Source organism: Corticium candelabrum, chromosome 2, assembly GCF_963422355.1.
Source record: "Corticium candelabrum chromosome 2, ooCorCand1.1, whole genome shotgun sequence".
Taxonomy (NCBI): domain Eukaryota; kingdom Metazoa; phylum Porifera; class Homoscleromorpha; order Homosclerophorida; family Plakinidae; genus Corticium; species Corticium candelabrum.
Window position 1 is genome coordinate 644,207 of NC_085086.1, and position 27,215 is coordinate 671,421.

At 37.8% G+C, this 27,215-nt stretch overlaps 2 protein-coding genes and 1 long non-coding RNA gene across 3 annotated transcripts; all 3 read right to left on the minus strand.

Annotated features, from left to right (window-relative positions):
- Positions 1 to 458: 458 nt before the first annotated feature.
- On the minus strand, positions 459 to 6,496 carry LOC134198265 (multiple epidermal growth factor-like domains protein 10). The gene is made up of 9 exons (XM_062667626.1): positions 6,452 to 6,496; positions 6,333 to 6,396; positions 3,412 to 3,536; positions 3,138 to 3,354; positions 2,526 to 2,622; positions 2,284 to 2,368; positions 1,949 to 2,077; positions 1,461 to 1,586; positions 459 to 684 (listed from the first exon to the last, which is right to left on the minus strand). Exons 1-9 carry the CDS (start codon positions 6,481 to 6,483, stop codon positions 459 to 461), a joined length of 1,101 nt encoding a protein of 366 aa, XP_062523610.1. The 5' UTR covers positions 6,484 to 6,496.
- A 755-nt stretch (positions 6,497 to 7,251) lies between these two features.
- On the minus strand, positions 7,252 to 24,220 carry LOC134198266 (uncharacterized). The gene is made up of 14 exons (XM_062667627.1): positions 24,139 to 24,220; positions 21,148 to 21,319; positions 20,692 to 20,909; positions 18,924 to 19,118; positions 18,595 to 18,678; positions 18,405 to 18,530; positions 17,198 to 17,353; positions 17,019 to 17,081; positions 12,996 to 13,070; positions 12,519 to 12,866; positions 10,682 to 10,769; positions 7,696 to 7,847; positions 7,479 to 7,588; positions 7,252 to 7,333 (listed from the first exon to the last, which is right to left on the minus strand). Exons 2-14 carry the CDS (start codon positions 21,296 to 21,298, stop codon positions 7,252 to 7,254), a joined length of 1,848 nt encoding a protein of 615 aa, XP_062523611.1. The 5' UTR covers positions 21,299 to 21,319; positions 24,139 to 24,220.
- Positions 24,221 to 24,335: 115 nt separating this feature from the next.
- LOC134198076 (uncharacterized) lies at positions 24,336 to 26,340 on the minus strand. Its single transcript, XR_009972762.1, has 3 exons — positions 26,206 to 26,340; positions 26,048 to 26,147; positions 24,336 to 24,356 (listed from the first exon to the last, which is right to left on the minus strand). It is a non-coding gene; the product is annotated as an uncharacterized LOC134198076 (long non-coding RNA).
- Positions 26,341 to 27,215: the final 875 nt, after the last annotated feature.

Genomic DNA, 27,215 nt, shown 5'->3' on the forward strand with positions numbered 1-27,215 from the left:
TTTGTGTGTTTGTGCGTGCGCGTATTTGTTTGTTTCTCTGTTTGTGTGTTTGTGGGTGTTTGTATTTGTTTGTGTTTGTTTGTCTGTTTCTTGCTTGTGCATATTTGTTATGCGAGAGAAATAAGCAAATAGACAGTAGATTTTTCTACGATTAAACCAACCTTCTGACATCCAACTCCATGGTATCCAGGCGCACACAAAGAATCACAGAGCCTGCCTCTATAACCAGCCGCACATGTGCACGAACCATTAATGTACGAGCACTGCAACACAAAAATGCACTCAAAACTGTATACCACCCAAACACCATTACCACGATTACAATACTATGTTAAATATCCGTTTATATGACGACATGTATACCTCCAATACAACAATAATATATTAAGAAATGCATTCCTTCAGTCCAATGAATTATTTATTCAGATATGCATGCTACAATACATTATTGCCAAATATTATTCATTCACCAAAGCTCCGTTCTTGCATTGGCAAATATCTCTGCAGTTTCTTCCATATCGTCCATCCGGACACTGATACTCACATGCAGCGCCAAAGTATCCGTGTTTGCATGTGCAGTAACCAATAGCAGCATTGCATCCACTGGAAGTCGTTGGGTGACACTTGGGCTTGCCATAGACCCACACAGCTGCTGGCTTGAATATCAAATTATCGGAGGTCATGCTGGAGCAGAAACAATCAAAATTAACGTGCTGAATGCTTAGAGTTGGATGTAAAAAAGTAAATAAAATAAGAAATTAAAAATTAGTAAACAATAAAAATGAAAACTAAAATATAAAAATGAATTAGTAAATTAAAAACGTGAAAACAGATTAATAAAATAAAATAAAAAATACACCTTTTTAAAAATAAAATTTAGACAATAAAATACAATTTAAATGTAAAATAAACAAAAATTAATAAATATTAAAATGTCAAAATTGTTAAATAAAAAAATTGAAAAATAAAACAAATAATTTTAAATAATAATTAGTCGGATATGTGTTATCTGTGTTATCTACATATATATATATATATATATATATATATATATATATATATATATATATATATAAAGCCACAAATCATTATCAGAAAAAAATTATACAATAATATATAATTTAATGTAAAATAACACACATTAATAAAATTAATAAAATTTAATATGCAAAATAATAATTAAAAGTAAATGAAAATAAAACCAAAAATTTGAATAGAAATTATAAAAAAATACAATTTAAATGTACAATAAACAAAAATTAACAAAATTTAAAAAAACATTAAAATATATAATAAAAATATATATAACAATAAAGAAAAAATATTAAAATAACAACAGTAAGTATTAAAATAAAAATTAAACAATAAAATATTAAAAATATACAATGCTGTAAAACAAACTTACAAATTAAAAATTATAATCCCAAAAACTGAGATTTTGATTAAATAATGCAGCTCACCGTCCGGCTGATAAGGACTTTCGATTACAACCATTATAGATACCAACGCCTTCAGCAGCCTCAGTTTGACCACAACTGCTCTCCATCACGTTGCTGAACATTCTGAACTGAGACACTGAATTGGATCTAACGAAATGAAGCACAATAAGTAGGTTCGCATCCGTGTAAGCGTACGTAACGTTTGTGCGTCAGTGTGTGTGTTTGTGTGTGTGTGTTGTGTGGGTGTGTCTGTGTGGGTGTGAGCGAGAGTGTGTGTGAATTTATTTAAGTGTTTGTGTGTGTGTGTGTGTGTGTGTGTGTGTGTGTGTGTGTGTGTGTGTGTTCTGTGCGTATGTGTGTTTGTGTGGTTCGTGTATGTGCTTGTGCATACGTGTGTGTGTGCCTGCGTGCGTGCGTGCACAATATGTTTGTAAAATATTTGTGTGTATACAGGTGTGTCCTTCTGTCCCTCTTGTGCGCGTGCATGCATGCAATCCTGTTTCAATTACTCATAATCGCATCCATCTGATAACTGGAGTCTCATTCCATTGCTTGGTGTAGTAGAATGTCCTTCAATAGACCAGCACAGAGAGCTGTTGTCATTTAGCGTAATGACTCCATCAGATCTCCAAGTGAATCTGCACAACAACAAAAAACATACAAAATCAAGAGCAACCACAACAAATCCGACTATGCTAGCGTTACTATCATTTGTCATAAACAACAAACAAACAAACGCAAATCTACACATACAATACAAACTCAAACTAAATGAAAAGAAAAGTTACACAAGGAACTATAGGTCTAGTTGATATTATAAATGGAAATATATTATGTAATGTACTTTGCAGCTGATGTGCAGTACTTGATAACCACACGTGTGCCCGATGCCGGTACGTCGTCTTGAAGACCAAGACACCACCAATTTACTAGATAATCAAAAATATTATTAACATTATCAAGTTAGGATATCTTTTTATTTTATTTTCTAAACTATAATATATGTATATGTTTGTCTGCATCTATCTGTCTGTTTTGTTACGACATGTAGAAGTTTGAATATACTACGAAAGTAGATAGGATTACCTGTAGCACCTGAATGTTTGAATGTTCCATCGGCTCTGTACGTGAATCGATGCCAATCTTCAGTGCAACCGTCCCAAGCAACAAGTTCTGTATTCAACTGTAGCAATAATGCTCAAAAAAATGAATGGACAGTTTTTCACACACACACACACACACACACACACACACACACACACACACACACACACACACACACACACACACACACACACACACACACACACACACACACACATACACACAAAGATAAGTTACCAAAATTCAAAAATATATTGAATTCCTAATACAAAAATTGGAATTAGTTTTTAGAATATTTACTAATAGTCTAAAGTATTGATGCTTCCAATACGTTACTATGAGAACCTCATTCCATCACTAGAGTTGTCTAATGTCAATAGAAATACGTGTGTGTGTGTGTGTGTGTGTGTGTGTGTGTGTGTGTGTGTGTGTGTGTGTGTGTGTGTGTGTGTGTGTGTGTGTGTGTGTGTGTGTGTGTGTGTGTGTGTGTGTGTGTGTGTGTGTCTCCACTAGCTTATACGTGTTGACGTATAAAATTAATCAATCTATTTAACTACTCTAGCACAATTATCCACATCGATTTGCTAGTCTTACTTCAAGATTGCCGGTAAAATTCAAATTAGGGCGAATGCACTTCTCCCCCATTTGCAGTTTAAACATTCCCGTACGAACCGCATTAGCAAGCGGCGCTCCGATCCTGACCAGCGCGTGGCAATTGTGGTACTGCTGGTTGTTCAGAACAATAGGGTTTGTTCCAAAGTTTGTACAGTAAGCAAGTGGCGCTGACGCCAACTTCAAGTTAAATGGATCTCTATAAACAACCACAGTTAATTAATATATTTTTTAAATTTATACTCATTGATATTACAGTTGGCCTTGAACTGTGGGCGTGTAAGCGACAGATTCTTCTCGTAAAACAAGATCGCGAAGAGAATATTTGCCTTGCATGTCAGGACTTAGCTCAAATACTTGATCATAGCCATTGATTTCAAACTGCAATAAATCGTTATACGTGTAAGTTATCCCGCCTCTCGTGCCGGTAACAACCGTACAGCACGCCAATCATACGATAAGTTTCTCATACCATGATCACGTGACGTGTGTACGTATAAGTGAGAGTGCTACATCAACCAAAAGTAACTTATTGCACAAGCGCCATATGCATCATCTCAATACGCGCTTGCGCCTGTGGGCAAGTCACGTGATCATAATTGCATACGTTAAAAGTTGCATCAACATTTTTTGTCAAATGGCTAATAATATATTGAGATAATACTACACGTATAATGTTATCTTTAGTCAGTAAAAGCACAACGGACATTATAGATGGTTTCTAGGCAACACAATTTGACTTTAGACAAACATTAATCACAAATGCAAATATAGTCCTTTCAACTAAATCCACCAATGCAGAGACTGTCGGTTAATTAATTAATCTGGCCATCCATACAAGCTACAATGGGATTTACCAATCGTAAAACAACAATATATCATAGCAATGGAGTTAAAGCAAGCTAAAACTCAAGCAATTGTTGGTCTGGCACGGATTGAACGTTCAATTTGTTTAGAACAAATTATTATTAATAAAAGTAAACTTTTATAAGTTGACATCAATAAAAGTTTGCTTCATGTTGTTGTCAACTTATAATTTTACACCAACTTTATTAGCCTAAACAGAGTCGTTACTTGTGTCTGAACCTCCAATCCCAAACTTGACTGCCATTTAGCAAAACATCCGAAAGCACGTCGGGTTGGTGGGTGACACACTCTCTAGGAATATCGGTGCCCAGGCTGTTTTGGCCTTACCGTAGATTTGCGCCCTGTGTTTAGTGTTAGCCTTGGCCTCCCAGACTTGAGTAGCGCCAATTCAATCGGGTTCTACACGAGTCTAGAATGCTGAGGCTAGTCTCTATTAATCGGCGCTACCGGGTCTGGGAGGTCGAGGGTAGTCTTGTGTACTGAAAGATAAAAATTTATGAATAGCACAATAATTTTTTGCTCCTATATAAACGTATTCTAATACAGTAATCAAGAGGACCTGATGTTGGCCTAAATATCAACCTTGGCAAATGGAAAGTGTTTTGGACGTCTGGAGACCATGCAAGAGTTTCCAAGTTTCCTTCTGAGATCCATCGATTATGTGTGTCTTCTAATGGGGTCGAATTACTTGGCTCTCCCATTTTTGGGTCACATGAGTTCTTTGACAACTTCTTCAAATCTTGTCTCGATAAAGTACTGGATGCACAATTTCGTTTGCCGGATCTAGACAACCGGAAAAATCCCTACACTTGCTAAGAAGTTGTCTGAGTTTATCTAAAATTAGCCATCTTTTGCGAACAGTTCAACCTGGTTCTGCGACTTCTAAACTTGGGCGTTTTGACCGAGGTCTTCGTCTAGCCCTGGGTAATATCACCCAAGCATCTATTTTGGGTCCAGCTTGCTTACAAGCTTCCCTGACATTGCTTTGGCGGTTTAGGTTTGCGTGAGACCCGGATTTCATCATCAGCGCGGCCTTCCTCGAGAGTTGCCGTAAGACTCGTCAGTTAACTGATTATGGTGATACGGTCCTTTTCCTACAGCATTCAACACTTAAATCTCTGGTAAAGAGTTGGCCAACATGTACTTTACTGATCTATTCACAAACTCTGGCAACCTGATGAAAACGAATACCGTTTCTTCAGGACTTTTTCAAAATCATTTCAGGGCCAAATAGATGACTTGGTTTATGCTTCTTTAAAAACAACAGCAGCATTAGAGATCTTGCTCGTATCAATACCATCTCGTCCAATCACGCTGGAGCCTGGCTCAGGGCTGTTCTCAATTGAAAACTTGGGCTGGCATTTCGAAAAAATTAGTTCATCACATCACTAGGGATCTGGCTGGGATTACCAATATTTCCACCACATTCAAATGCTCAAAGATGTGTGAGTGGTCATATCATTGATCAGTTTGGGGACCACGCCTTGAGCTGTAGAAGTGGTCCCTTGAGAGCAAAACGACATGACAGTTTGAGGAATATTGTCTGGCACGCCCTCCACAACGAAAATAGTGGACTAAAGAAGAAACAGAGAATAGGTGGCAAAGATCTTCATTGACCAGGTGACATTTGCCATTCTGATTTTACCAATGGAAAACCTGCTTTCTTTGACATAACTGTTAGAATTTCCTCCAAGCCAGATAAATCGTCGCCGCTGCAACCAGTGCTGGTGCCGCCGCATTGGAGTGTGAAATGGAAAGATGCCTACCATAATGACATCGTTGCTGCTGCTAGCGGAGAGTTCTTCCCTCTGGCTTTGGAGACCCTAGATTATTGAACACTTTCAAGCTTGAAGACTCTAAAGATTATCACGTTGAAGACTAACACCTGTAACACAACATCCCTTACTCAATCCTTTCAGAATCTCCTTGAACAATTCTCTGTAAACTCTGGTTATTTAATGCTCGTTTATTGCACGGTTGTACGCAGCTGCATTCTTTTAGCGACTCTCTTTGGGAGGGACTTGGTCACTTAGTGTATATTGATGTTTCAATATATATATATATATATATATATATATATATATATATATATATATATATATATAAAAGTAAGAAGGTATTTCTAACCATTGTTGAATTAAATACAGCACGAGACAAATTCAGTCGATTAAACTTGCTACTAGATATTCAATTTATTTTTATATTTAAAATTAATAAATAAATTAAATAGGTAAATAAATGTTAAAAAATAAAAAAGTACATAAGAACAAATATAAATACGTATAACACAAAATTCATGTAAAGTCTAACCCCAATCTTGTCCACAAGTACACCATCATACGCTGGCAACCAGGCATCTGCCGACTGATTGGACCTAAAGCAACGACAAATAAGCACATCACATTACAACTAATAATTTCATATCTTACGAGCTGCCAAAATATTCTGGATTTGCCCACATGTCGCTGAAGTATTCAAACCTGTAATAGATTTAGCATTTCATTATTTTAGATTTTAATGTTTTGTTGTTGAGCTAACGTTTTGGCGTTGTTGGTGGCTATATTGAGAGTAAGTGACCACCTTGTCGTACTCTTTTCGTCGATTACAACGTCATTGTCGTGTTCTGCAAAAACACAAAAATGAACTGTAAAGAGGCTTATGATTAGTGTAGATTAGTTGTAAGAAAGTGGATATGTTTTAGTGTTCACTCAACGTTGATACAATTTTAAGTTATTTACCTGTAAGTGAACAGTGCTTGTAAGTGGTTAGAGCGTCTCCAGGTGTGGAATTGAGAGCTGTAATCAAATGTGTTGATAGTAGTGAGATAATGTCTACATGTTGTATGAGCAATCAACAAACAAGAATGCAAACTAAGAAACAAACAAACAAACATATGTACAGACATACATACATACACACATCCATTTTGTTTACAGAACACTTTGCGACTCTAAAAGATTTACTAAAATTATATCAAGCGCACAACTCACAATACACTAAAAGCATAAATAAATACACATAAATACGTACATACATACATATAAATATACATGCATGCATGCATGTACATGACTATCTAATACATGTATGCATACATATACATGAACCAGTACATGAATACATGCATACAAATATAGAGACAAAACAGATGACAGAGATAGTCAAAGACAAAATAGAAGATATCAAGCAAATCTAATTTACAAATTAACCAGAAAGATTAATCATTAGACTATAGCAGTACGCATAAACCTTTGACAAGTATGCACCGCTTTGTTTCCACATTGACAAGGCGAGTGTTATTAAATGTGTACCTGCACAATAACAACCTTATATGGCAGATAAAAATCAATAGCAACAGTTTGAATTAAGTAAGCCTGAATAGCTGTTATAACGTACATTTTGTCTATTTCCATACCCGTATGTATCTTAGTCTATGTATCAGTATTGATTACTTACATCATTGCTCTGTCGTGTACAGAACAGTTATGGGAAAGGACTAGTGGATTCCCTCTGTTCTTCTTTGGGTTACCATCGACCATCACACAAGTACCAGATGCAACGTGATACTAAACAGAAGTGTTAACTTATACGTTTTGTTAGAAAGTAAAGCCAGAATAGATTAAACAGCAGGTTTGTAGACAAGTAGCTATGCTAACAAACAGATGAGTGATACCAATAGTTTGCTTGGAGAGTAGAGAAAAAGACTCTCGATGCCGTCACAGCTCTGTGTCATCACCAGCCGCTCGCTAGCTTCAGGGAACGTTCGATTGTGATCTGGAACAGCGCATAGACCGGACTTGACGTGACGAAGTCGACCAACTCTGCCTGACAAGAAACAATTAGTACAACATTAAAACATAGACAGATAACTCAATACATATAAACAGTATTGTCTAACCGACATGCATTCTGAGTATTTTTATATACAATGTCATAACCAATGGGCCTTCCCACATTTAAAAAAATGACATTCGCCTGTCATCAATTAAGTATAGCGTAAAATTTTGGTTTATATGGTTACATACGTGATTTATAGAGGTACGGACATGGGCATAACTATGGAGCCACCCCTTATCCGCCAATGCAAGGAGGTCACCAGAACATTGCAGATTTATGGATATATCGGTTGATTTTACATGAAATCATGCTATTTGGGTATTTATAGTGTTCTGATTGAACGCTTTGACAACCCGTAGCAACAAAAATTTTGAAATAATGATCAGGCTAACCACCACCGCCATGCATCCAAACCGTTCATGTTGTGACGTCACAAGAGCAGATGAGAATAGAATCACAATATGCCTGTAAACTGAAAAGTAGAGTCATTATTTAATCGTCGAGTATGTCTTCTGCCATAAAAAAGTCATTTATTGTTTAGTAGCTTTTAAAACAATTTTGATTATTAAATTTCAAATTTAATGGTTGAACTGACAGCAAGAAGCTGTCACGTACAGTCCGCGTCAAAACTATTAACAGATTTCCGGTTTACTTGTACTGTTTTGTACAATTTTCTAGTCTTTTTATTTAACAAGATATTGCACAAATGTTTTCTCAAACAGCTACAAAAAAGTCACTAAAGCTATTCCATAGTATGGGCATCCGCGTAGAGAACTTATCCATCATGAAATGAGTCATGAATTTCAGAAAAACATCGCCGCTATAGTCTGTTACTATCCGCTCCAGTAGTAGGAAACCATCTGAGATCTGCCAACTTTTAACTTTTACGTGTTGCTTGCTCTGCTGTTTACTGAACTCCAAAGACTGGACACGGGAGAAGGAATTCAACTGAGAGCTTCCTGTTAAAAAGCAAAAAACTAGCTGAAAACCATCGAACAGCTTCAGTTAGTGAACATGACGCAACAAGGAACAACAAATCTGCATAGAAACTTGCAGATCAGCTTGCAACGCAGAAAGTTGGCGTCATGCAGTTCTTCAACCGGTAGAAGAGAACTTCATGACGCAAGAATTAAAATTCGGCTGCTAGCGAAGATAGAAAAACTAGACTCTGGACGCCACAGTTTCTCGATTGACCAAGTAGCTCACCAGATCGTGCACAAAATAGCAAAAAATTCTGAGCGGTCATCAAGCGCCGTGTTGAGCTTCCTAAGTCTCAAAACGTTTATGAACTGGAAGACGCGGTCTAGGCGGAGTGGCACTTGCTCACGCCTGTGATTTGTTGCCGTACACTGAACGCACGTCTAGCCCGTCGCGAATGCGCCTTTGTTATCGCGAAGAGCTACGCTAGCTAGTGTAATGCTATCAAAATTGAAAGAAGGACACAAACTACTGATGTGCACTTGTGAGTTTTCAAAAGTCTAGCAAACCAGCAAGCATACACAATAGTTTTCTTCTATCTAAAAACCGTATGTGACCTGGAAATGGATGAGTTTCTGATCACGCTACCCATAGCCAAGCCTCCAAGCGTAAATGTGTCATTAGTTTTGACATGGACTGTACCTCAACAGGTCACATAACCTCCAATGTCAGACATGCGGATGGCACAATCAGAGCCATTACCTCACCAGTATGACTTTTTTAAAATTTACTAAAAAATTTAGCTGTCACTGTAAATGCATGTTCTTGCAGTGTTTGAAAAAGTCGAATAATTTTTTAATCAAAGTCACATACTTCGGATAGCTCCATAATTATGCGCATGTCTGTAATATATAATTTACCACAGTGTTCTGCGTATCCATTTAGTCATTAATTTGCTAATGCGGATATTCGATTATAATTCTGATGTTGCCATATTTAGATGCTTCTGTTTTCAGAGTCATAGGTGCTACTAAAGATTATTCAGCAAGTCTTCATAATTGAGCTGTTGCAAAGAGAGCCCACTAACGTGCGCTATTTCTCTCATGATCACATCTACTAGCACAACGCCTACCTACTCTACATTTGCTTCTGCTTTTCCTGTTTAAAAGCGTTCTCATTTAATTAACATTAATTAAATAATAATAATAACAACTTATAGTGGCTGCTTGTGCAACAGACAACAATAGATATCTTTTCAAATTTGTATGAAAGCCGAGAAGGGTCATGCTCTGCTTCATGCTAGGTTCGGCTGTGCTTGCCTTATTCAATCTGTTACTACTAACTGAAACGAATTTGTCTATTGTGTTTCATTATGCAGTCTGTTGAACCATTGGCGAAGGTTCATTATATCCCATTCGCGAATGGTTCAACAAACTGCGCATTAAAGCACAGCAGACAACGTTCGCTTTCATATAAGCAAGCACAGCAGAAACTAGGCAAGAAGCGTCATTGAAGCACAGCATGTTCTTTTGCTCATCTTTAATTGGCTTTAATAATCAAATAATCTAAAAAATTTAAAAACATTAAAATTAAATATTTATTATTTACCTTCTTCTGCCAATAGTGTTTCTTAACACTATTTGTAACAATAGCGTTAGCTAAATCAATTATTTGCAACAAATTAAATCTTTACAAAAGAAATGTTAAACTGTCGCGCAAAAAATTGTTATAATGCAAACGTGTAAGTGATTAGAGTTCTTGACCAAACCGGTTTCTTCTTGGTGCATTTGTAAAATACGCATTAAAATAAAACATTGGGTAAATGCAAGTCTAGACACATTTTAATTAATAGAAGAAATTGATAATCATAGCAATAGAAAAATAGCGTCAGCCAAATACAATACCTTGAGGACAGTGATGACAGCCAATGCCGCCAGTTTTTGCCGGACAAGGTTGAGTACATCCTTCATTTGCCATACCATTTAACTGGCACTAAATACAGACTAAGTAAGCAGAGAATATGATGTATTTTCGATCGGTAGTACTGACCGTCGCAAAAGTATAAAGCCACTCCCTACACGTGACTATGCCGGAAGTTTGAATGACCACAAAATTATTGTAAAAGCTTTTGGAGAAATAATTTAAACTGAAACTTACTGCAAATTTTCTATTCTACTCTACAGGGAAGGACTCTCCCTATTGAGTTTGTTTTCTGTGACAGAATTTTGAATTTTGAAGTGCCCGCAATACTTTCACCAAAACAAACACCTGATGAATAGCTCAACAAAACACTTTTGTTTTTCAATTTTGCCATTTGCTGAAAGAAACCTACATATGCGTTATCCATAATCTACTTAAAATACAAACTTCTTTCAGCTTTTCTCTATTAAAAGGAAAAACAACTATGACGTCATTGATGGGACTATTTGTAATTTTTGATAATAAGAAAACCCACAAAAACCACAATAACTTGAAACATCAACTGAATAACATCTAGAAAACCATATCTTGCAAAAATCTACTAAATTCATTAGACTTTACACAAAATTCCAAAAGGGAGACTTCCGGTTTGAAATAGTTGTGGTAGAAATGTTGCAAATGATGTTGATGGAGGGAAATCTTTGATTGTCTAGTCGTTGTTTGAGCTCACAGAGCTGCCAAATTGCGAATTCCTGTAGCTGAGTGACCAATCTTTCGTTACATGAATTGAGGAAAAGTTGGGCAGCTGGTGTGAGTTTGGGGATGCCCCGAGATCGGCAGCTCAGGTGCATGACAGCAAAGACAAATCGCCGTTTGAAATCGTGCCAGCTAGAACGAGACTTCGAGGAGAGCGCGGGACAAGCTGTTTCCAGATCTTTAGTTTGTCGTCGACTGGCGGAGTGAAAAATGCACGAACGTCGCCCTCGTAAGAAGACGGTAGACGACCAAACATCGTTGTCTCAGGCCAATGGTTTCGCGACAATGACGTCATTGTTTTGGATTGTCATCCGTGTTCGCCTGTAGCCAACCCAATTGAGAACCTTTGGCGAATCTTGAAGGTAGCAGCAACCGCTGGTCATCCTCGCGAAGAGTGGGCGGCAGTGCAGGCGACATTGCGTGATTTCTCTAGAGGGAGTTCGCGCGCTAGTAGAGTGTTCCGCGACAAGTTGAATCAATCCGGAAAGCAAGAGGAGGAAACACGAAGCATTAGAGCAAAGATTCTACATCAAAGGAACGTTTCATAACTAACTGGCTTTTTAAAAGTCACAAGACAGTTTAGTAAGGTAATTCAATTAGACTGTGCAGACGCCCACGCAAACTCTGTTTGCATTTTGCTTCGTAAATCAATGACTTTTGAAGGTTTCTCAAAAAATTCATCACGTTTTTGTTCTGTTCTTACTGTATCACATGGCCTATTTTTTATACGCTGTCTAGAAGTTCTAATCGGTAAATCAGCCTGGAAAACTTCCGGATAGTCACGTGCAGGGAGTGGCTTTAAAATTTTGCGACGGTCTTAAGTTAGTTTTCCGTCAGTATCTGTCAGTCACAGACCTCCTACTATCTTTGTCCGAAACGTTTGTCGTTTTTTCAATGTTTACGCCCACACAGCCGCTTCTCTTTCTTTCCCTGCCTCTTTCTTTGTCGCTTCAGTTATGTGTTTGTCTGTATCTCGTCTGTTCTCTCGTCCATTACATAACTGGTTTTCATAAAATTTTCTTAATTTGCATACCATACGAACATACTCAAAAACAACCAACACACCTGCCGTACTCTTCTTCCAAACACGACCACTTCACAAACCGTCAAAACGTTATCCTCTCCCGGAATGAGGAGATTAACATAGCGACCGTGCAGTCCATAACCATCATTACACATTATGGTGTTTGTATGTCCTTGACGTATGTTCCACATATGTGCTAGGCATTTCGGATTATTGTTTCCGTCAAATTCAAGCGAGATGCCAACACGAATGTGTAAGTTGTTGAGTCGATCTCCACAGCAATCTCCTCGATTGGTGATTCGAAGGCTTGTCACCAGAAACTGTTCTTGCAGGTCAACACGCCACCATGGCTTTGTCTCTGAGTATGTGTGTGAGCAGGCATAGTTAAACTAATGACAATAGCAAATTAGGTAACGTATTAGTTTTACCTGTAAGTAGAATAACCAGCTAAACAGACTAATGAACTCATCAAAATAGAACGTGTTCTATTAAATTACAGACTTCGAATACAAACTTACGTAGTCAGGATTTGGATTTCCGTCAACAGCTCGAAAAGAGTAACCTCTAAAATGCGTGCTGATCTGTGTAGTTGGCTACACAATAACAAGCGATATAGAACTGAAATCATAATTACATGTAAACAGAACTCTTAGGCAGTATAGCATAACATTGCAAACTAAACCGGTTAATGTTATTGTGTATCCATCATTTTGTTAACTAATAAATGTTGTTTCAAACAGGTTATTTAACTGTCTGTCTATTTGTCTGTCTGTTGTCTGTCTGTCTGTCTGTCTGTCTGTGGATCTGCCAGTCAGACTGTCTGTGTGCCTGTCTGTTTGTCTGTATATGTGTCTGTCTGTCTGTCTGTTTGTGCGTCTTTCTGTTTGTCTGTCTGTTTGTCTCATCCAGTTTTTTCGTGTGTCTGTCTGTCTTTGTGTCTGTCCTTCTGTCTGTCTGTATTTTTGTGTCTGTCTTTTTTCAAGTCTAGCTATTTGTGTGTCTGTCTGTCGGTCTGTCAGTCTGTTTGTCTTTCTTTCTGTCTTTTTGTCTGTTTGTCTGTCTGTCTTTCTGCCTGTCCAACGCTTGAGGGCTAAACACCCTGCTCGGAAGATGAGTTTGATTCTTCCTAGTGTTGACGAAGCTTCTTCTACCCAACTGAAGAAGTCTGTATTTCTTAAATCGATGAGCAAGAGTCTACGATGATCGGAAGCCAGTCTTTCTGGATGGAGGTTTGAACATCTTAAGTACTTCAAGACAACGCCTCAAGCAGCGACCTTCTATTTTCGCTATGTTCACTTCAACCTAAAGGAAAGGTAATTCAGTAACCCTGTTGTCATGCACTCGCCTAATTGCATTGCGCAAATCGAATGGTGAGGTAAGATCTATTGCCACTGGAGAGACTCTAAAAAGATTGACTGCCAAAGCCATTCGCTTCCAGCTGCAATCGTCATTTTCCGCCTACTTTGAGCCAATTCAAAACGGATTAGCTACTCCTTGTGGAGGAGAGCTGTTAGCACATCATATCACCTTGTTATTAGATGGAAATTCGGATATATTTTTGTTGAAGACAGATATATCCAATGCTTTCAATTGCATCTCTAGGCAACATCTTCTCGACTAGGTATCAGAAATATTTTCTGAGCTTTATCGTCACACGTGCCAGATGTACAGTAATTTTAGCTCTCTCATATACGTCAAGGACATTGACGTCGTCATTGTTTGGTCAAAAGAAGAAGTACACCAGGGAGATCCACTCGGCCCTTTTCTCTTCTCTGCTGCTTTGCAACCCATTTTGGAGTCTCTATCGGAGAATTATAACAAACTGACCGTCCTCGCCTACCTAGATGATCTCTTTGTAGTTGGTAAATTTGCTCGTATGTAACCATTCATATTTGACCTTCAGTCATCACTCAAAGATGTCGGTTTAATAGTCAACGAGAAAAATTGCGAGTTGTTCAATACGTAAGATACTGTGCAATCTTTTGGTTCTGTTCCTGTGGTCTCACATGGCACAGATATTCTATGGATTCCCATCGGCTGCCACCAGTTTGTGCAACTAGATGCTTCGAGATCGCTAATCCAGGTCTTTGCTCAGAGCTCGGAAAGTTGAGGTGCTCTCAGAGTGCAACTCTCTTGCTAAGATTTGCCACGTAACTCAGATGATCTACTTAGCTAGATATGTGTCTCCTTGTTCTTTTGAATATGCTGTAAAACTACATGATGCCATATTACCCAGTCTACTTTTGTCCAGATATTGGGCTTACATTCTATTGATGATTTTACCTAGAATCAAGCCTCATTAAACATCAAATTGTGAAAGTTTGGCTTATCTAAAGCCAACAAAAGTAAATGCTCGGCATACGTTTGTTCATGGGCTCAATCTCTCAGAGATTTTCGTAATCGCTTTTCTTCACTTTCACAACATATTCAAGATCTGGTGAAAACGATTCCACATCCTCTTCACTTGGTTCGACATTCATTTAGCTGTCAAGTCCTTGCCTCCAGTTAGATTAGAAGACGGTAGAACACCGAGGTCTCAATCATTGTCAACCCTTTCAGCTACAAAGGGTAAGCTTCATCACAATGTAAGCTCAGAAATTGGCCTCTTGAGTGCAGCTCATTGTCTGTCTTCTGCACCTCACAGAAGGGATGCTGCAAGATTACGTTCTGCTCAAGGTAGAGGATCTGGGGCTTGGCTAGAGTCCTTACCTTCCTCAGATAGGTACTCACTTATTGCAAAGGATTTTTGTCTAGCGTCATTTCTGAGGCTCGGTCTACCAATGCCTTTTAAGTCATGCATAAACAAATGTGAACGTGGAGTAGAACTGGATGGAACTGGGTATCATCTTCACACCTGCAAGTTTGGGGAGGACCAGTCTGACCACAAGATTCTATAGTGTCAGGATTGTGCAGTTGTTTGAACGAGCTCCAACTGCACCATCGCAAGAAGCCAAGAGAGCAATATACAGAATCTGAGAATTGCTCTGATATTTTGATGTACGCTGAATCAAGCACAGAGTTGGACGTAGGCATGAGTCACCCTTGGAGCAAAGACATCCTAGATAGAGCATCTAAAGAGGCTGGCTATGCAGCTAACAAGCGTGAGATGAGAAAGAAAGCAAATACGAAGCTCTGTCTGTTCAGGGTGGCACAACACCTAACTTAGTTCCTCTGGTCTTTGAGCACTTTGTGTTCTGGGGTCAGAAGGCTGATAACCTCCTGAACTCACTCTCGAAGAAATCAAAAGATTCGGGAGGCAAAAGTATTGAAGCCTACTTCAGGACGAGATGACGTAGACAGATTTCTATAATTATCAAGAGATGTAATGCTAGATTTATATTAAAGAAGATAAGTAGATTGCATGTAGGTAAAATAGATGATTTTTCTTTGATGTAGATATTCAGCAATATGTTTATTAGGATAATAGCTATGACTTCAGACATTTCAGTACTTCTGTTAATGCTTAGCATGCTCTCACTTTTGCAATTGTTACATTTACTGTTTGTGAGAGAATAAAACAACCTGTCTGTCTCTCCGTCTCGGTCTGTCTGTCTGTCTGTCAGTCAGCCAGTATTTTACACATTAGCAATAGTCTTGGACTCAGGTAAAAATTCGTTTTAACACTAACTGTTATACGAGTGAATAATATTGACACTAAACTTAATTCTGTCTGTCTGTCTGTCTTACTGTCTGTCTCTCTGACCGTCCGTCTGTCTGTCTGTCTGTCTGTCTGTCTGTCTGTCTGTCTGTCTGTCTGTCTGTCTGTTTGTCTGTCTTTCTTTCTGTTTGTCGGTCTGTCTGTCTGCCTGTCTGTCTGTGTCTTTTTGTTGGCCTGCCTGTCTGCCTGCCTGCTTGCCGGTGTGTCTTGCCTCTCTCCGTATGTCTGTCTGTTTATGTGCCTTTCTGTTTATGTGTCTGTCTATCTGTTTGTTTGTATGTTTGTCTGCCTCTCTGTCTATGTGTCTGTTGTTTGTGTATCCGTCCATTCGTCTGTCGGTTTGCGTGTCTGTATGCATGCGTGTCTGTTTGTCTACTTGTTTTTCTCTTTGTCAGTCAGTCTTTCTACCTGTTTGTCAGTTTGTTTTTATGTCTGTATGTCTGTTTTTCTGCCTATTTGTCTGTCTTGTAGTTGATTTCCCTGTGCTCATACCTGTTCTCGTAATAGTTGGCGTGAATGCATGCATAAACGCATTTTAGCAACACAACTCAAATGTACTACTACTAACAGCAGATACGTATGTCTTGTGGTGCCTGAGCTCTTACATTGGAGTTGTTAAAAAGTCTTGTAATTAATTAAGGAGTGACGCATAACGTTGCTTCATGTCCATCAATAGACATTAAAAAAGGAAAACAAAAATTACCAATTATATTATTAATAATCGGTTTTTGTAACACAGCAACCATAAATGTATTATTATCATAATTATTATTAAGTTGACTAAAGAATAACTTTGTACGTGTTATTACTTATACAAAGTCTCGCCATTTTTATCAATACAATACGATTAAATATATTGATAGACGCATGTCATAGAACCAACCTTTCCGAGAGCTAAGTTTGGAGCGAGTCTAGCGCACACCTGAACCTCACAAATGGACATTCTCTAAACAAGAATAGACCTGATATGCAAATGCATGCAATTCAATTATTTAACAAGTAGAATAGGACAAGCGAACAGGCTGCTATATACTTGTTTACAAATTCGTGAAATATACTCACATTATCGTCTCTTTCTCGAATTTCTAACATAACGTATCTTCCCATCATGTTGGGACATGAGTAAGGAACGGAGGAGCCGTCCCTGAAGGTTCGTAAGTCTTGACGACATACAGGAGTGTGGTCTACATATGTCTCTAAAGTACTACCAATACGAATCTAAACAGAAATAGAATAAACGAACTCGTAGTTGTACTATCCTGGTGAATCAATTATGTGCTAAGACATTCATCTCCATGTCACGCGACAACTGATGTGGTTTTTGCGTTATAAAACTAAAACTACATTCAAAAACCACTTCCTTGAATTTTGATTAACCAAAACTAAAACGAATAATATAATCACACGTAAGACTGTACTACAACTAAAAATATTAGACTCATCTACTTTGACCGGTTGTAATGGTCATATCTTGTCTGCGCAAAGACAGGGGACCAACTATAGAGTGACACTCCAATACCAAAACGTGATGTAAAAATTTATCTTTCCAATACTATAGTTGAATGAAGAAGCACTAAGTTTGTAGTGCTAACCCTCGGAGCTGCTTTAATAACGTATAAATTTACATGTACAAAGATGGCCATACGCCATGAGATACAACGTCACTAGAAAACACATGCCTAGACATATCCAATTAGTTACACAGGTTGTGTCGGGTTATTGACATAGCAACAATAATCATCTGTGCGTCATTGCAACTCCTTGAACTGGCGGCATCCGTTCATCTGACAAAGAGTGCATGTTTTGAGACATGGCGAGTCGCCTAAGCAGTCGACTACAGTCCGAGTTACTGTACTCATAAATTTCGGTTACTTCACTAGCAAATTCTTTCTGCAACAGTTGAGTACTCATCTGTATTGAGAGATACATTTTTTTGCTCTTACAATAATGCATCTTTCATAAATTATTAATATAAATAATTTTAAAGCCAAATTTTCAAAGTTTGATTTTAGAATTGTCATCTCACTTTATCATGTCAATATGACTTCACGTTGATGAGTCTCAATACGTGCTACTTTGTATAAAAGTCAATGCCGGAAAAAGGTTGCAAGCAAATACAAGACAGCAAACCCTTAATTACACAGGAGTTTAAGTATCACAAACAGTCTGGCAAAGGACTTAAATTATATGGTCGAGCAACTACCTATTGTCCTGATCCGTTTAGCTGCATGAACCTGCTTGTTATATGTACCTGCTTATAATTTCTTACCTCCAACTTTGACAATATATTATCACAGCAGTCTCTCGTCAAAAAGACTTTGTTAATAATCATTTCTTGATACAAGTCGACACGAAACCAAAAATAACCGTACATTTCCGTATCAAAGCATGAGCCCTATCACACAAAGAGTATCAGGCATCTAAATCATTAATCATTCAACTGCATAATATGAGTATACCTGAGGCAAAAGTGTATTCCAGTAGTTGCCATCAACAGCATTACTCGCAAAAAACTTTATTCCGGACATTGAAGGTCGTACTGGCTAAATAGGTGAGAAACCAGTAAACAAATAAAATCAAAATTAAAGATTAAATCTATACAAACCAACAGAGACACACATGCTCAGGGACACACACTAAAAGTAACACACACACACACACACACACACACACACACACACACACACACACACACACACACACACACACACACACACACACACACACACACACACAACACGCAAATTGACGATAATTTTTGTAGCCTCCCAAATACAAGTTCGCTCACTTTTCTCTTTGCCACGTTATAGCATCCAGAGTCATAGCAGTTGCCTGTCGCATAGACTTCAATCTCACATACGCCCAAGTGCGACGTTCGATCCTGTGCGATGGTAACATAGCGCCCGAGATGATTTGCGTTGCACTCGACTTCTACAGCCTCCCCTTTTCGTACTTTGTATTGAGTTGAATTATAATTACATGCCTATAGGAATAAATTCAGTGTACTTGTCATGTGTTTATATATATTTGTAATTGGTAATGGCTGTTTAAAAATATTTACAAGAAATTAACTGTCAATTAATTTACAAGTCTAACAATCTGAGCTTTTGTCTTTTGGTGTCTTTTGTCTATCTGTTGGTTTTTCACGTGAGACTGCAGGATGTGCATTGGGAGACATGGCTTTTGTAAAAAAAACGCAAATAAGGACACTATAAACGTTGTATATCAACATATGTCTGCATAATGTGCTTATTAGCTCAGCATTACTACAAAATATAATGATCGAGCATAACGAACAATGAGTCTTCACAACATAGCGGTTCTTGGGTTTGGAGAAATTTAGAAGTTTGACTGAAAGGGTGCGACAGTTGACCAAAATGAGATATACCGCTTACCTAAGTTTGGGTCATCGGTGGTTTACGTACAGCAAGTATAGCTAATACTGATTTGGTCTTTGAGTTACTTTGTAAAGTTTTCTTGCAAACTGTTGGCACTCCAATTTTAATGTGTACACACGCACACACTTACACACACACCCTTGATACCACCATACCCATTATTGGTTTGGCAACGCAGCGTAATAGCACTTCTCCAAGCAGCACGATTATCAGCATCACGAAGACTGATATGTAATGACCTGCGCTCTCTTGTGACAACATCTATCCAGGTATGTTTAGGCCCATGCGTTGGTCTTGTTGCATTACTAAGTTTGCTGCGAAGTAGTTGTTTTGTTGGACGATTGTAACTCATGCGCAACAGATGGCCCAGCTATTGCAATCGTTGTTTCTGTATTGTCATTGCAATGCGGTCTTCCCGCGCTCGTTTTTAATTGTCTGAATTCTTGATTGTTTTCTATCTTGAGACACCGAGAACTAATCGACTGCATCGCATGTGGAATGTATTTAAGTTTTGCAAGTTTGGTTGTGTAACGGTCTAAGTCTCACATCCATGTAGCAAAACAAGTCTCACCAAATCACGAAAAACTTTCATCTATTTGGAGATTGAAAACTGTCTGTTAGTAAATACCCTACACACACACACACACACACACACACACACACGCACACACACACGCACACACACGCACACACACACACACACACACACAAACACACACACACACACACACACACACACACACACACACACACACACACACACACACACACACACACACAAACACGAGTGTATCTAAATAGGATGACTATGAAAGAGCGTCTCTAGAATTTGAGTCTTTGAAGGGCGGTTTGATCAAAGAACTCACATATCTCATTCACACGAACACTCGTACACGAACTTAATTGCTGTGCCAATTAACCTGTGCTGTCCAGAGTCATGCAAATGGGCTTCAAATCGTTATGTGAATGTGAGTCAAGTCTTTGGCGCATGCTTACTATCTACCAAGTTGAGGTAGTGCAAACACGAGACTTGGTCTCATTCCTTTGTGGCGTGAAGACAGCATACAGCTGCAAACTGATGTGTATAGGCAAAGAGGGTGAAAGACATGAGAGAGGCTGCATGAATACTTTAAGTCAGCAAACTCTCTACTATCTTACCGGATTGGACGCAACATCATCACTCATCCCGAATAGAACTTGAAATTCATCCGTAGCATCATGAGAGCAATAAGGACACTCGTTGCGATTCCAAACTCGAACTTTACCAATCGTAGTTACATGACCGAGATCGACAGTTACACTGGACCTATCATCATCGCATGTACTTCCGTCGAAATGTGTGTTCGTATTCCCGTCTACTGATGAATTGTTGTGGCCTTTGTTAGAGACAAAACATTATTTAAGTGTTATTGAAGATATGAAAAACAAATGATCAAAACACACAAAACACACACCACACCCAGACACAAACACACACAGACACACACACAGACACACAGACACACAGACACACACACACACACACACACACACACACACACACACACACACACACAATAGTTGAATAGCCATAAATCTGCTGCGCAAACAGTAAATAGTGGCGATTCGTCTTACCGGGTTCTAATATCGATTGATGCAGAGCCAAGTTATAGCAAGTCTCGTCACACGGTTCAAACACTTGCACCTCGCACAGCTGCAAGATCTTGTCCAAGCCAGTTAAGTGCACAGTGACATATCGTCCTACAAGACGAGGACATTCGATCATCACAGTTGCAGCTTCAGGGACCTGCCGAAACAGAGTATACGTTACATGCATTATAGTTATAATGCAAGTAATAACAAATAAATTTTACTGCAAATTGATTAAACATTAATAAATAAATTTTTAAGTTTCTGCGAATGAATGATGGTCAAGGTAGAAGCGTGTTTCATTACAAGCAAGTATATACCGTATTGAAAGCAGCGGCGTATACATTTTACATGGAATTTCAACTGCGGCGTTTAAAAGAGGAAGGTGTTTATTAAAGGGCGGAGTTTAATCATTAAAGGTTTTCTGTCCGTGCTTTTAAAAGCAGTGTGTACATGTGCGTATAGGTATGACAGTTTGTCACTTACAATACTTGTAAGTGCTTAGGCTGTTCACACTATGAGTCTTGAAATGTTTGCCACACATGTATGCTAACAAAGAAGCCGTACGATTTTCTTCAAACTTTGAGCTTTGATCTATAGGAATTCATTGAAATGCAACGTTAATTCGAGGACGGCGTTTTTTATTTTATCTGTACTCTCAGCTGAGACATTTAACTAATCGAGCGCGCCTTTTAATTAAAGAAATAAGATATGTAAAATTTTTATTTGACTTGAGAAAAAGTGCATTTGACTCAATAAGCGGAGTGGTTTATTTAAACCCTGCAAAGCACCTAGCATACGGGTCTGTGTCTGATTAATATGCTGTGTCTATCTCTGTGCTTGTGTCTGATTTTCCGTCTAACTCTTTGACTTGCTTTTTGCTCATGCGTCCAAGAGGTCATTGGTATACTCACGCTGTCCGTTTCTTTCTTGATTCTTGCATGTGTCCGCATGTACTGTGTACGTCTATCTGCATGTCTCTGTGTGTCTTCAAGTACAAACAACAGTGTGAGAGGACTGGCAATTCAATTAATAAATATATAAATAAATAAAAAATTATTAATTAATAATAGTTAATTAGTTTGACTAAAAATTGATGTCAAGAATTAATTAATTAATTAACAAATAAAATAAATAATAAAAAAATTAATTTAATTAATAATAGAATAAAATATGATACAGTTGATGTAGCCTCACTACACCTCAAATACCAACTTGTTTCAAATAAATGACATCTAATAAAATATATAACAATTAATATTTTATATTAATTAATTAACAAACAACACATATTTGAGTAGATTTGCACTACGTCTATACTGCAGCTACATTAGCAATGAAACACTAAGTACTAAAACTAGAGTGTTTATGTAACATTTACAATCTGTGCAATAAGATTCTAGATAAAAATTTAATAAACAATTGTTAGTTAAATAATTATGGATTCAAAATAAGTCATACTATTAGTCAATGATTTTTCTACAATACATTTGATGCCTTCTGGGAGTCGGGACGTATTTGAGAAAGACGGGATGCAGATTGGATGCATCGTATTCAGACGCGTAGTTATGGGGTGGGGTGGGAGAGGGTAGACTTGTGGGAACAAACCGATCTATTTCAGTCAGTAGTCCGCTTGTTTTCTATGTATAATATAAATTTTAATTGCTTTAGACACTCTATGGTTCGTTACTAGAGCTCTAGCTAGCTGTCTCATTGTATTAACTACACAACTATTACATGCATTACTCCTAGATACCCAACAACCTAGATTTTGTTCTATTCATCACACTAATCTTCAAAGTTATCTTGCCATGGGGTGTCTGGCAACCAAAAATTTTTGATATTTTTGTTGGCAATGTAATCTCTGCTGTCGGGGGGACCTGCATGCCTCCAATGCCCATTTTGGATCTGTCTCTGCAGTGAATTTGCATGCAATATTTACACCAGCTGTATACACAAAAGCTTTAGCTGCTAAAGGCTGGCATGGGTCCTACGTTCGAGATGCAGATCTAAACTCCAAGACTCTCTGACACGTAATGTGCAGTATATAGCTTTATTACACGTATATTATACATGGATTTACAAATGTCTTCTAGTAGACCTAGTAACTAATAGGCAAGGTTCACTAGAACAGTAAACGAACCAAGCAATAAAATGCCTAATGTACGCCCCTGCTATTATGTGCATTCTTGTCTACCATGAAGAAGCACTAATATAGTAAACTGCTACACCTTGGCTGCTGTATAGTCTAGCGTCAATTTCCCTAAACGGTTTGAATTCGGAGGTGAATAATGATGCAAAGTTCACCGCAGGTGTGCTCATTAGACGACTAAAAGCTGCTCCTGTTGTACAATATGTTATACCATTTAACCTAAGTAACTTTATTTGTTAGTCCCAGTCCAGCCATTGCATGGAAATATGTCTTTGCTATGTAAAAGCTTTCGCATTTGGTTTTGTTTGTAGGAAGGGCTTAGAAAAAACGTAATAAATAATTAATTACGCATCTGCAAAGTCTTCACAATCACATTTTCAATTCTAATTCCTTTGCTTCCGCATGCCTGTGTGATATAGATACGTAGATAATCATACTACAGTAATCATAAATGGCAGACAAAACCTGGAGTGCATGCAAAGGAAAAAGTGCAACGCAAATCCCGGAAGAAATACAGCAGAAATTCAATCGTACAGTGCATTGTTGAACTTTAGTGTTCTCTTGAGCTCTAATTAGGGTCAGCAAACAACATCACCAACTTTGACTACACCTCTTTGGGGTAGTGCTGAATTTTTCAATAGAGATAAAAAAGCATGTTTGAATAAGATTAGAAAATACCTGATTAATTAATTAACTAATTAACCAATAAATTAGCATATTTCTGTCTACGTGTACTTATGCTAATACATACGTGTCTATGTCTAATTAACTGTTGATGTCTGTTTCCTTGTCAATTTGTTCTTAACACGCCTACAAACGCTTACACTGTATCCACTGCCACATGGAGCATTTCTCGTTCCTCCAAACGCCACGTCATTTCCCACAGCTATCTTAAACCCGTTCAAACGTTCTCCACAGCAATCTCCGCGGTTAGTGACTGTCACCTTGGCAACCGTTCTTTCACAGCCAAGATCCACATACCACCATGGATCTGTCTGCTGTTGTGTGTGAGTGCAATAGATAATCATAGTTTCGAAACCACCTATGCAATTTCAACACAATGTTACGTTAAAAACTCTTTTGACAAGTTGTCTTCTATTACCAGACCCTCTTTCGTGCTGTCATCCTCGTTTCCCGTATAATTCATGTTCCTATAAGCCATGTCCCGTATTAAGGGTGGCTGTTATACGGGAACTGGACATGAGAGCGAGAGGAGAAGCATGGCCGGATCCAGAGGGGGTTAAGGGATTGTAACTCTCTTTTTCGATAGGCATGGTTCAATAATTTTATATAATTTATATAATTACATTAGAGAAGAGAAAATTAGTAACGCTATAAATAACTGCTAACGTGAACCCTATCTTTCAAAAATTTCTGAATCCGGCGCTGACAAGGTCTGGTACGAGGCCATGCTGTCCATTAATTCTAATTAACGTTATTGTCTTAATCGATAAAACAAACCTTTTCAATAAGACTATGACCCGATCTAGACCACTGTGTTAAAAATTATTGCTCTAACTCGTCTAGTCTACCGATAACTAGGATACTATGATACACCATGTTGCAGTCCAAGTATGCCGGTTTCGTCGTGATTTTTCCGATTTGAGTTGGTTTTTCCGATTCCCGCTTGGGGACCGTCGGGAGTTGGAAAAACCAAGTGAAGTCAAGTAATACCAAAGAGATCGAAACAAGAGCACGCTCTGACCGACGCCTTTTTCACCATCCGTCACATCCATATCTTTGTTCTCATCCAGTGGATTGTGCATGCCAATTTCGTGTTGTCCCCAAAGGCGTCAGCCTAATTAACCTAGTGACGCTGACGCAGCTGCCTCGGCAGCGAAGAAGAAAGTGAAACCGAAAGGCCATGCTGGTTCAAGTTTACTTGGAAAAGTGAAACATTTGATTCAATTATTTATTAATCTAAAACAAAGACGTTAGCCTCGAAATCCCAGACTATAAGATACGAAACGCATTAAAGGGCGCACACATAAGAGTGGACTCCGAGGCATAACATATAGTGGCAAAGTTGGACAACAGCAAGTACAATACACTAGACGAGCTCTAACAAAAGATGTCTGTTCCGTCTTTCTAAAGGAGACTAACAGTACAAAATAAATTCTAATCAACAAATTATTAAAGTAAATATAAATTATTTCTAAATTACATAGAAAAATAATAATTAAATATTATTATTTATAATAAATTAAATATAAAAATGTACATGTAAAAATATTTTAATTAATGTAATTGTATATAAGTTAGTGCTAATTAATTAACTAACTATTACTGTAATTAATTATTTTATAATAAGTACACTTAGTTGCACATAATATTATTAACTAGATAATATCAAAAATTTTTTAATAATTAACAATTAAAAACTCATTCTTTAATATAATAAATCAATAATTTTATTTACTGCATTGGCAATACCTACATTTACGACAGTATAGACTTAATATCAAAAGATGCTTTTCAACCCAATTAACTACTTTATGAAATACGTATTGCTTGTACAAAGTATTCTAATTTTTATGATATGACATTGTAATGTAAAATACATTCGTCCATTCATAGACAGACAGACAGACAGACAGACAGACAGACAGACAGACAGACACACACACACACACACACACACACACACACACACACACACACACACACACAACACACACACACACACACACACACACACACACACACACACACACACACACACACACACCTTACCGTCAACAGCATTGGCTGAAACGTAGCTTGAGTTGAGATTACTTGATTGACGAGTAGGTCTTCCAAGAGCAACATTAGCATTCTTACCACGCTTACATCCCTACAAACCACGTATTCATCTGCTTATTTATGTAACCTAACCACAAATATAGACTTACGCTGTTTACACATCTAGGTTGACGAGTGCAGGCTTCATACACTTCAACTTCACATAAAGTTAGAGTCTAGAGAGCAATAATTATCTTTTTAATAACTATAAAGAGCATTATTGTGTGCTTCTGTATGTTCGTGCGTGTTTGTTTGTTTGTTTGTTTGTTTGTTTGTGTGTGTGTGTGTGTGTGTGTGTGTGTGTGTGTGTGTGTTTGTGTGTGTGTGTGTGTGTGTGTGTGTGTGTGTGTGTGTGTGTGTGTGTGTGTGTGTGTGTGTGAGAGAGAGAGAGAGAGAGAGAGAGAGAAAGAGAGAGCTTGTTCGTGTAGACGAGCCTGATAGGCATTGATAAATGACACTTAGGAATACCAATGACTTAGAGAAAGCAGAGAATACCTTGTTGCTTCCTGGAATGCGGATGATCACATACTGGCCCTAGAAAAGTGGAAACCAAATGTACTAAAATGTGAAATATTACCAAAATATCCAAAACGAACAAGAAGACATATTATCCAAAGAAACAACTAAAGATTGATTGGGAACTGTTATAAAAGATTGAATTAGAAATTTTAAAGTATTTTTTATCAATAAAATGTTAAAATCAATTTACACAACAATTATTTTTGCATATATTTTTTTTATTTAATTAGTTTATTCTTACATCGAAAGTTAAAGTATTTTAGCGACTGGCGATAGCGCAACTTTCGAATACCGGTTTGGACATGGCTGAAGTAGCTGCAATGCTACCTAAGTGTCTGACAGCATAAGCACTCAATGTTCAGTAGGACAGTTATTCGGGCAGCTAAAAGACTATCAAGTACTACCGTGCATGTATGCATACAGAAATTCCCTGTAAGTCAAGAAAGAAGCTTTAGCTTGTAAATCATAAATGAAATCATCTTATTTCTAAATACAAGCAAACGTCATATCATAACCCAAAGGAAATCATTTTGTCGTTACAATCCACTGCGATAGGTATATATATATATATATATATATACTGTGGTAACGAATTCATGTG